Raw genomic sequence first — 10877 nt, forward strand, 5'->3', positions numbered from 1 at the left:
GCTCTACGCCACCAGCCCCCACTCCCCTCCCAGAGTGAGGAGAGAACCCAGGAGTCCTGGCTCCCAGCCCCCCACTCCCTACACGCAGGGATTGTCCTTGACTCCCCACGGAGCCCCCACCCCCGCGCCCAGCCAGCCCCAGTGTGCAGCAAGCCGGGGTGTGCGGGGTTAATGCTCCCCCGTCCAGCGCCTCCCGCCAGGCTCACCCTGCTATTACAGGCCTGGCCCGGCTCCCCTGCACACGTGTTCCCAGCCGGCGCGGGCGGAGCCGCCGGCAGCCCCCCACGCAGGGCACTGCCATGGGGCCCAGGGCCACAGCGCTGGGGGCCCTGCTGCTGCTGCTGGGCCAGGACCCCTGGGTCCTCCCCCACCCCCAGTGCCTGGACTACAAGCCGCCCTTCCAGCCCCCCCAGCCCCTGGCCTTCTGCCCCGAGTACTCCGCCTTCGGCTGCTGCGACGGCCGGCGGGACGCCCGGCTGAGCGCCAGGTTCCAGGTGCTGGGCAGCTTCCTGGACCCCGCCGGCCTACAGAGCTGCGGGCACTTCCTGCGTGACCTGGTGTGCCAGGTGAGCGGGCGGGGGGGGGGGGGCTGGTGGGGGAGCGGGGCGGTGGGATGGGGGGGGCGGTCAAGGGAACTCTGGCCCCGATGTCAGGTTTGCTGGGGCTCTGCCCCTCTCCCGTTTCACCCCCACGTACAGACATGGGGGAGCCCTTTGAGCCCTGGGGGCCCTGTTCACTTGCCCCCGCATCAGCCTGGGCGGCCCCATTAGCAGTGACTGCACGGGGGGGGGCAGAGGGGCAGTGGGGGGCTCCAGGCTGGGCTAGAGACGCTGGTCCCCAGCTCCCAGCCTGGGTGCCCAAGTTCCCCAGATGCGCCTCCCCCAGCTGCCCTGGGCTCCTGGGGAGGGGGGACACGTACAGCGCCAGGCACCAGGCCGCATCAGGCTGCTGCCCCATATGCCTGGCGAGGGAGCCAGGGGACCCCCAGCAGCTCCGTGGGACACGTGCCCAGCTGGGTGCCCTTGGCACCCCCTCCCCGCGGCTCCAGACGGCTCCAGGCCTGGCCCAGCCCTCCCCACATCCTGTCTAGGCTGGGACATGGGTGACCTCACCCGGCGGTTCTAGCTGGGAGGCTACACGTGGGCCCGTTCCCAGCCTGTCCCCAACCCCCCACCTCTTGGAGGTCTGGTCTCAGCAGGCCCGGCATGAACAGAACCCAGGAGTCCTGAACCCCCGCCCCAGCCACCAGACCCCACACAGCCCTTCAATCCAGGGCTCTGGGAGCCCGGACTCCTGGGTTCTCTCCCCGGCTCCAGGAGGGGAGCGGGCTCTGGTGGCTTAGGGCAGGGGGGGTTGGGAGCCCGGACTCCTGGGTTCTCTCCCCAGCTCCGGGAGGGGAGCGGGCTCTGGTGGCTTAGGGCAGGGGGGGCTGGGAGCCCGGACTCCTGGGTTCCAGCTAACCCCCTGCCCCGCCCCTGCAGGAGTGCTCTCCCTACGCTGCCCACTTGTACGACGCGGAGGATGTGAGCTCCCCGGTGCGGGCGCTGCCCGGCTTGTGCCCCGCGTACTGCACGGCCTTCTGGCTGCGGTGCCGCTCCGTGCTGAGCCTCCTGACCGAGGACCCTGCCAGCCTGGCGCTGGAGGGCAACCGCGCCCGCTTCTGCAGCGCCCTGGAGCTGGGCGACCCCACCTACTGCTACCCGGCGGTGCTGGGCAGCACGGCGCTGAGCCAGGGGCTGGGCCGGGTGCGGGAGGGCGCCCGCGGCTGCCTGCAGCTCTGCCTGCGGGAGGTGGCCAACGGGCTGCGTAACCCCGTGGCCATGGCGCACGCCGGGGACGGCTCCCACCGCTTCTTCGTGGCCGAGCAGCGGGGCTGCGTCTGGGTCTTCCTGGCCAACGGCTCACGGGCCGCGCGTCCCTTCCTGGACCTGCGGGCGGCCGTGCTCACCTCGCCCTGGGCGGGCGACGAGCGGGGCTTCCTGGGCCTGGCCTTCCACCCCCGCTTCCGCGCCACCCGCACCTTCTACGTCTACTACTCCGCCCGCGCCGGGCCCCACGAGACCATCCGCGTCTCCCAGTTCCACGTCTCGGCCCACGACCCCAACACCGCCGACCCCCGCTCCGAGAGGTGAGTGGCCTCCCGCCTGGGCACTCCTGGGGGCAGAACCCAGGCGTCCGGGCTCCCAGCCCCCCCATCCCCCCCACTCCTGAGCCAGCCCCCTGTCATGCAGCTCCTTCCTCCCCGCTCCATCTGCCCCACCGGTTCGGGGTGCCCCCCCCTTCACCCGGCTCCTCTCCCCGGCAGGATCCTCCTGGAGGTGCTGCAGCCGGCGTCGAACCACAACGGGGGGCAGCTGCTGTTCGGGGCCGACGAGCTGCTCTACATCTTCACAGGGGACGGGGGGCGAGCGGGGGACCCCTTCGGAGCCTTCGGCAACGCCCAGAACAAGTGAGAGCTGGGGGTGGCGTTGGGGGGCCCCAGGGGCAGCAGGGGATGTTGGGGGGACTGGGGGGTAGCATGGGGCATTGGGGGGCCCCAGGGGCAGTAGGGGATGTTGGGGGATTCCGGGGAGCAGCATGGGGCATGAAGGGGCCCTGGTGGGGGCGGCATGGGACGTTGGGGGAGATGCCCCCTTGGGGGAAAGGGGGGGGGGGGGGAGATTTTAGGGGAAATGTTCCTGGGCGGGCAGGTCTTGATAGGTGAGAACTTGGCTCCTTTCTGCCACCTGGTGGCCAAAGTGCAGACTGGCTGGCGCTGTGTGGGGCAGTTCCCCTGAACCCCTGGTTTCCTGCCCCCCTCCCGGGGCCCTGATCCTCCCCCAGCTCTGCCCCTGCAGTGTCTGTTCCTGAACCCCCTGGGGTCCTGATCCCGCCGGTCCCAGCCCCCGGGTCTGTTCCTGAACCCCCTGGGGCCCTGATCCCCCGGCTCTGCCCCTGCAGTGTCTGTTCCGGAACCCCCTGGGGTCCTGATCCCCCCGGTCCCAGCCCCCGGGTCTGTTCCTGAACCCCCTGGGGCCCTGATCCCCCGGCTCTGCCCCTGCAGCGTCTGTTCCCAGCTCCCCTGCCTCCCTCCCAGGTCGTCCCTGCTGGGCAAGGTGCTGCGGATCGACGTGGAGCCAGGGGCCGACGGCCCCCCCTACCGCATCCCGCCCGACAACCCCTTTGTGGGGGAGCTCGGGGCCCGGCCCGAGGTCTACGCCTACGGGGTGCGGAACATGTGGCGCTGCTCCGTGGACAGGGGCGACCCCGCCAGCGGCGCCGGGCGCGGGCGCATCTTCTGCGGGGACGTGGGCCAGAACAAGTACGAGGAGGTGGACGTCATCGTGCCGGGCGCCAACTACGGCTGGCGGGCGAAGGAAGGGTTCGCCTGCTACGACCAGGCACTGTGCGCCAACGCCTCGCTCGGTACGGCCGCGCCGAGGGGCACCATGGGCCTGACGGGCCTCTTCCCTTGGGGGGCACCATGGGCCGGACGGGCCTGTCCCTTCGGGGGGCACCGGCTCCCATCCAGCCCCAGGCAGGGACTGGCTGGCTCAGGGGGGTGGGAATGGGGCAGGGGCCTGTCCCCTCAGGGGGGCACTGTCTCCACCCAGGCCCAGGTCAGAGGACCGGATGGCTTGGGGGGGAGGGGGCAGGGAAAGGGCTTTGGTACCCGTTACTCTGGGGTCCCAGGTACAATAAACCCTTGTGGGCCCCCCTACACCCCCGTGGTGCCAGCACCGTGGGGCAGGAGAGGGAGGCTGCATCGAGCAGGGGCCGTGGGGGTTGCTTCCCCCTGATCCCCAGCTGAGCTCCTCCCGCGCCGTGTCTTGCAGACGACGTCCCCCCCATATTCGCCTATTCGCACGAGCTGGGGCGCTCGGTGACAGGGGGCTACGTGTACCGTGGCTGCCACAGCCCCAACCTGCGCGGCCTCTACATCTTCGGGGACTTCATGAGCGGGTAGGTTGGGCCCCTGGGATGGGCCCAGGGAGAACAGCCTGCTACTGCTGCAGGCTAGGGGGAGCGCTCCGGTAGCACACGGCGCGGGGGGTCATACCCTGCTGGGGACCCATCCGGGGGGCTGTGTGGGCATGTGTCCATGGCCCACAGGGCTATGGGGCTGCCCCCTAACTGCTCTCAGGACGTCTCCCTGACCAGTGTGCCCCACGGATGAGGGGGATTTTCTGCATGGGACACAGAACCACCCTCCCTCCCCCGGGACAGACTCTGCCTTGTGGGGATGTGGGGAGGGGGAAGTTCCTGACCCGGAGCGCCCAGGGGGGCTGCAGGGGGCAATATAACTGTCCCCACGGCTCCTACGGAAGGGGGTGGGTACAGCCCCCCCCCATAGCTCGTGTTGGTTACTGACCCCCATCCCCATGGCTCCATCTCCCCCCAGGCGCTTGATGTCGCTGCGGGAGGAGGCTGGCTCCGGGCACTGGCACTACAAGGAGGTGTGCATGGGCCAGGGCCAGACCTGCGCCTTCCCCGGCCTCCTCAACCACCACGTGCCCCACATCATCTCCTTCGCCGAGGACGAGGCCGGTGAGCGGGGGGGGCACAGCCAGGACACCAAGGGGGCTGGCTGGGACCCTGGCAGCCTAGAGCCAGCGCTCCACCAGGACGCCTGGGTTCTCGCCCCGGTGCTCGGAGGGGTCTGGGGTCCCATGGGGGTTGTGAGCCAGGACTCCTGGGTTCTCGCTCCGGTGCTCGGAGGGGTTTGGGGTCCAGTGGGGGTTGTGAGCCAGGACTCCTGGGTTCTTGCCCCAGTGCTGGGAGGGGTCTGGGGTCCAGTGGGGGAGAATGGAGGGGGTAATGCCGGGAGCCAGGACTCCTGGGTTCTATTCTTGTTGCTTCCACAAACTTGTGGCCTCCCTCCCGTGCCTCAGTTTCCCCTGAGGGGAGGACTTGGTGGCCAGTTACTAACCCCGCTGTCCCTGCAGGGGAGCTCTATTTCCTCGCCACGGCCATCGCCAGTGCAGCCGTGCCGGCTGGGATCTTGTACCGGATCGTGGACCCCTCCAGGTACCTACTGTCCCCCCCTTTGCCCGCTGGCCCTGGCAGGTTCATGGGCAAGGCGTGGCCCCGTCTCACTCTGACATGGCTTGGCTGGCTCCCAGCATGCGGGGGGGGGGGGCTGTGCACGGGCCCCCTGTAACGGGTGTCTCTCCCCGCAGGCGGGCGTCCCCCGGACAGTGCGGGATCAGCCCCGTGCCCGTCCCCATCCAAGGGAAGCTGATCCACTTCCGCCCAACACAGAGTGAGTGCGGGGGGACCGAGCCGGGGGGGGGGGGTCACCACTGCAGCTGGCTGAGGTCTCTGGGAAGCTGCTGGGCCATTGGGAGGGGGGGCAGGGGGCTGGGAGCCAGGACTCCTGGGTTCTCTCCCTGGCTCTGGTGCCGACTCACTGGGGGGGGGTCAGTTCTGTACGTTTGTTCTGTAAATGGGGGATAAACGTGGTGGGGGGCAGAGCTGTATCCCAAATGAGCCCCCCCTTCCTGTTGCAGAATTCATCACACCGGCCCCACCGCCCGCAGTGACCACCCCACGGCTTGGCACCGGCTCAGAACCAATGGGAACAGCTGAACCCCCCCTGGCGCCTGACACCCACCCCCCGGGCCACAGCCCCCCCTGCACAGGCCCAGAGCCCTCGGCCCTGCCCACCCCTCGGCCCAGCCCAGCTGTACCTGCCAGGCCCCCGGCTCGCCCAGACTGTGGGGTGCTGCAGGCACTTCCCACACCCCGGCCAGGGCCGAGCCTGCCCCCCACCACCCCCAACTGGTACCAGCAGCTGCTGGAGCGTCTGGAGGCCAAGAGCAGCCCACAAAGCCGCGCCTCCCAGCCTCCGAACCCCCACCATCCCCCCAGCACTGGGCCACCCCCCACGACCCCCCCAGCCCCCAACCCCCATCTTTCCCCCATCCCCTGGCTGCCCCCCAACCCCCATCTTTCCCCCAGCACGGGGTGGCCCCCCACAACCCACCCAGCCCCCAACCTCCACCTTTCCTCCAGCCCCCATCTTTCCCCCATCACAGGGTCACCCCCCACAACCTCCCCAGCCCCCAACCCGCAGCTGCCCCATAGAACATTGCCACCCCCTGCCACCCCCCACCCTCCCAGGCGAGCGTCTGGGCACCACCCCAGGAAGATGGGACCCCGGAGGCGGCTGGGGGCCAAGGGCCCCGCCCGGCAGCTGCCCCCTGGCACGGTGCGGCTGGTGCACAGGGGTGCAGCGCCTGGGCGGGGCCGGCTGGAGATCCTGGTGGGGGGCCAGTGGGGCACAGTCTGCGACGATCGGTTCGACGGGCGGGCAGCCGCTGTGGTGTGCCGGCAGCTGGGCTACGGGCGGGCGCTGAGGGTGGCGCGCCGGGCGGAGTTCGGGCAAGGGGCCACGCTGCCCATCCTGCTGGACGACGTGCAGTGCCAAGGCTCGGAGCGCAGCCTGCTGGAGTGCCGGAGCGCCCCCCCCGAGCAGCACGACTGCGCCCACAGCGAGGATGTGGGGGTGGTGTGCGGGGACCCGGAGCACCAGGAGCGGCCGAGGGGGAGCAGAGGGGCCCAAGGCCTGTAACTTCTGCCTCCTTCTTGCCGCCCGGGGCTCTGGAGGGGGGCGGGGTTTGGGGGCTGGGCTGGGTGGGGGTGACAGGGCCCAGCCCCCCCAGCCCCTACTTCCCCCCCAGCTACAGGGACCTGGGAGCCACGTGGCCCAGAGGCCCCCACCCCCCCCGGGACAGCTGTTCAGGGTTCCTGCTTCCCTTTTATGGTGGGGGGCTTAGAATGGGGGGGCTTCTACCCCCACCACTGGGGGGGGTCGGTTCTGACAGGGGGGGTGGAGAGCCAGGACTCCTGGGTTCTATCCCCACTGCTGGGAGGAGGGGTCTGTGGAGAGCCAGGACTCCTGGGTTCGATTGTTGGCTCTACCCTGCCTTGAGCAGGGACAGGGCGCGTAGGGCCAGGGCCGGGTGAGAACAATACCATGCCACCAGCTCCTTCCAGCAATGTTTTATTCAGACTCCTGGTGACCATCCGTGCTGGGTGCCATGCCCCCCGCAGCTGGCACACCCGGGGCGGGGGGGGGGGGGGAATTCCCAGGGGCGCGTGTTTGGGCCAGTGCCCCGGGGGTTCCCCCTCGGGACCCTCTCCCCTCCCCCCCCCCCCCCCCGTGCCCCCCAGGCTGATTCCCGGGGCAGCAGAGGGCGCTGCCACTCGACACGCGCTGCCACTCGACACGCGACGCCCTGTCAGGGCAGGGTGGGAGGGGCCATCACCCCTCGTGGGCCATGCCCGTCTTGCTACGCTCTGTCCTGCACCTGGCGCCATGGAGTGGCAGCAGCAGCCGGGCAGAGACCCTGGCAGATGCCCACAGGGGCCAGGCCCATGTGGTGGCCCCAGAACCCTCCCTGAGCGGTGCCAGGCAACCCCCCCATGACTGTTCAACCCGGCTCCTGGCAGAGTCCAGCTGCCGTCGCATCACAGCCAGGCCCCCCAGGCCTGGGACACTGGGCCCCACACCCAGCACCGCTCCCCACCCCCTCTGGCTCCTGCCAAAACACCAGAAAGTCACCCCACCCCAAAGGCAGCACCTTGCAGGCCCTGCCGGGGATCCCCGCTCCCAGGGCTGGGCCCCCCAGGGAAAGGGGCTTTTCACTCCCTTGCGGGTGCCCCGTGACAGGCTGCCTCTTGCGGGAGGGGCTGGAGGCAGCCCCCTGCCCTGGGCTCGGGGGAGGGTGGCTCAGAGCTGGTGTGGGTGGAGGGGTACTGTTTTTGGGGGCAGGAGGGGCGTTGACCCCAAGCCTTGGGCATGTACAGGATTTGCTCAACCTGAGCCTGGGCCAGGCCCCAGCACGTTGCCTTCCCCCTCCCTCCGTCAGCCAGAGCCTGCGGCGCCGGAGGTGACGGCCCAGGCTGGGTCCAGCGCAGCCGGCTCCAAGGGTCCCCAGCTCGGCAGGGCTGCCTGGGGTGGGTCTGGGAAACAGGGCAGGTCCCAGGCACCTGCCCTGGGATAAAACAGGGCGAACGGCCGCTTAAAACAGGGACGTGTTGATTAAAACCCTGCGCGAGCTCCCCCACAACATGCAGCCAGGAGCCGTGCAAGAGCCCCCAACTCCGCCCGCTGCCCGGGCCCAAGCCAGAGCCTGCTTCAGACACAGGCACGGTCCCTGCAGGGAACTGCCCCGCAAACAGAGCCCCCTCCCCGCGCCAGCCAGCGCCCGCACCCAGGGCAGGGCTGACGCTATCTGCTGATGGAGGAGTAGTTGGCACGGCTGCCCGTGTTGAGCTGGGCACTGGCAGGTGGGGGCTTCGCGCCCGGGGCCAGCTCCTCCGGCGTCCCCTCGGACTCCAGGATGGGCTCCTGGTCGCTGTGCTGATCGGCCGGCAGCAGGAGGAGGTCGGTGAGGCCGTGCAGGTCGGCCGCCTTGTGGAAGGTCTGGAGGACCAGCAGCACGGCCATCAGCCCCAGCAGCAGGTACACTGGGAGAGAGCGAGAGGGCGTCAGCCCCTGTGGGGACCTGGGGTCAGCCCCTGGAGCTATAGCGGCGCTGCCCCCGCTGGGCCAGGCCCCGGCACACAGCAAGTAGGGAACAGAATCCAGGAGTCCTGCCCCCCCCCCCCCCCCCCCAACCACTAGTCCCCACTCCCCTCCCAGAGCCGGGAACAGAACCCAGGAGTCCTGGCTCCCAGCCCCCCTGCTCTCACCCACCGAATTCCAGTGTACCCTAGGTAATGTTCAGGATGTAGCCGTCCCCACGGGGCATCAGCCCGGCTGGCTTGAAATGACTCTAACAGACACACAGACGCTGCACCCAAGTCTCCCCGGACTGTCCCCTGCGAGGCTACAGGGGCCCCCTCTCCCCTCCCCCACCCAGGTACCTGCCCCCTAGACACCTGTGACAAAGTGGGGGTGGGGGGTTTCCCGTAACGTTTTGCATGAGCACTGTGTGCCTCAGTTTCCCCTGTGTATGACACAGTGACCTCGGTGGTGGGACAAGGGGGTGTGGTTTTTGCAGGGACCCAAGCGGGCAGGTGCATGGGCCGGACTCTCTAACCTGGCAGCTGTGCCAGAGGTGGGGGCAGTGACCGGTTTGCCCAGGAGGAGGAGGGGCAGCAGGTGTGTCAGGGGCTGGGCTGGTCAGGACTGTGTGTGTGTGGGCAGGGGGGGGATAGCCCCTCCCCCCCCGCCCTTTTGGTAGCTTCCTGCTGCCTGTGCTAACGAGTTCTGTCCTCCGCAGCGTCCTGGTGACTAATAAACCTGTTCTCCACGCTGGCTGAGTCACGGCTGACTGGGGAGTGGGGGGCAGGGCCCTTTGGGGGGTGTGAGGCTCCCCCAGGCGTCCCTGCGGGGGACCAGGGGGCTGAATGCTCCCAGGTCAGATCCAAGCAGGCTCCTTGCCCTGGTGCCGGTGCCCTGAGGGCAGACGCACCAGGATGAGGGTCCTGCCTGACTTCGCTCGGAGCGCGCCCATGAGAACCCCCCCAGCGGAGCTGCCCCCCCAGGCCCGCTGCTCACCGGTGACTGAGACCTTGTAGAGCGCCCGTAGCTTCTGGCCGGGCTGCTCGCCCGGCACGTAGTCGCCCAGCCCGATGGTGCACAGCGAGATGAAGCAGAAGTAGAAGGCGTCCAGGTAGCTCCAGGTCTCCTCCAGGGTGCTGAAGACGGCGGCCGGCAGCAGAAAGAAGGTGACCAGCACGGCCAGCAGCAGCAGCAGGAAGTGGGCCCGGGCCAGCGCCTGGTGGCTGTAGCCAGACCGCAGCTGCAGGTACTCGAGGGGCCGGTGGGTGAAGAGCCGGGCCAGGCGCTGCACGGTGGCCGTCAGCACCAGCATGGTGAAGGGCACCCCCAGCAGGGCGTAGAAGATGCAGAAGGCCTTGCCGGAGTCCGAGAGCGGCGTGGTGTAGCCGTAGCCTGGACGGGGGGGAAGGGGGGGAGGAGGGATGACACGACAGGGGAGAGGATGTTACCCCCACGTGTGTGTAGGGGTCTCCCCATGGGAAACTGAGGCACAGACAGGCAAAAGAACTATGCTTGGCATCCCACAGGGTCAGTGTCAGAGATGAGGAGAGAACCCAGGAGTCCTGGCTCCCAGCCCCTCCTGCTCTAACCACTAGTCCCCACTCCCCTCCCAGAGCTGGGGAGAGAACCCAGGAGTCCTGACACCCAGCCCCCCCTGCTCTAACCACTAAACCCCACTCCCCTCCCAGAGCTGGGGAGAGAACCCAGGAGTCCTGGCACCCAGCCCCCCCTGCTCTAACCCACTAGCCCCCATTCCCCTCCCAGAGCTGGAGAGAGAACCCAGGAGTCCTGGTTCCCAGCTCAGCCTTGCCCTGTGCAGCCCCTGGCTCAGTCCAGCAGGTCCCAGGCTTCGTACCCCCCCTGGGCTCTGCGTGAGGCCGGCTCCGGGAACAGCTCCAGCGCGGGGAACTGGGTAATGGGATTTCACGCCCAGGTGGGTTCTAAGCCGGGCAATTAGGCGGCTGCCGGGGGCAGTGAAAGGCTCCGTGGGGGGTGGGGGGAGGGGGGCGGCAGCGCCGCACCCGCCGCTAATCCAGAGGCAAAGCCAGGGCTGCGTCCCCAGGCCTTTCCTACCCCAGGGACTGGCCCCGATCCGCCACTCCCCACCCCCGGGCAGGGCTCCAGGCAGCATTTGCAGCCTGGCTGCTTGACCCCGGGTCCAGACAGGCTGAGCGCCCGGCCCCTTAGTCAATCCGCACCAGGGGCTGGGGCCGAACACCAGGGAGACACCCGTGCTGTGGGGGTGAATCCGGGTTGGGGGGGGGGGGGCGGGGCGAGGCACACGGGAGAGCCCCGGCCCCCCCCCCGCGGGCCCGGGGCCCCAGCCCCGAAGCGGCCCCGTTAGGGCCTTCCCCGCCTCAGCACCCCCCCTTGGAGACAGACA

The 10877-nt window shown here is 69.6% G+C and overlaps 2 protein-coding genes across 2 annotated transcripts; one reads left to right on the forward strand and one right to left on the reverse strand.

Annotated features, from left to right (window-relative positions):
- The first annotated feature begins 299 nt into the window (after nucleotides 1-299).
- LOC112125917 (HHIP-like protein 1) lies at nucleotides 300-6553 on the forward strand. Its single transcript, XM_029914462.1, has 10 exons — nucleotides 300-566; nucleotides 1482-2128; nucleotides 2306-2449; nucleotides 3077-3405; nucleotides 3816-3942; nucleotides 4382-4527; nucleotides 4926-5007; nucleotides 5160-5242; nucleotides 5490-5763; nucleotides 6103-6553. The coding sequence occupies exons 1-10, from the start codon at nucleotides 300-302 to the stop codon at nucleotides 6551-6553; spliced, it is 2550 nt and encodes an 849-aa protein (XP_029770322.1).
- A 1338-nt stretch (nucleotides 6554-7891) lies between these two features.
- On the reverse strand, nucleotides 7892-10398 carry LOC112122891 (potassium channel subfamily K member 6-like). The gene is made up of 3 exons (XM_024221592.3): nucleotides 10350-10398; nucleotides 9491-9886; nucleotides 7892-8454 (listed from the first exon to the last, which is right to left on the reverse strand). Exons 2-3 carry the CDS (start codon nucleotides 9804-9806, stop codon nucleotides 8216-8218), a joined length of 555 nt encoding a protein of 184 aa, XP_024077360.2. The 5' UTR covers nucleotides 9807-9886; nucleotides 10350-10398; the 3' UTR covers nucleotides 7892-8215.
- Between the last annotated feature and the right edge of the window lie 479 nt (nucleotides 10399-10877).

This window comes from Terrapene carolina, unplaced genomic scaffold, assembly GCF_002925995.2.
Source record: "Terrapene carolina triunguis isolate 2854851 unplaced genomic scaffold, T_m_triunguis-2.0 Scaffold51677, whole genome shotgun sequence".
Taxonomy (NCBI): Eukaryota; Metazoa; Chordata; order Testudines; family Emydidae; genus Terrapene; species Terrapene triunguis.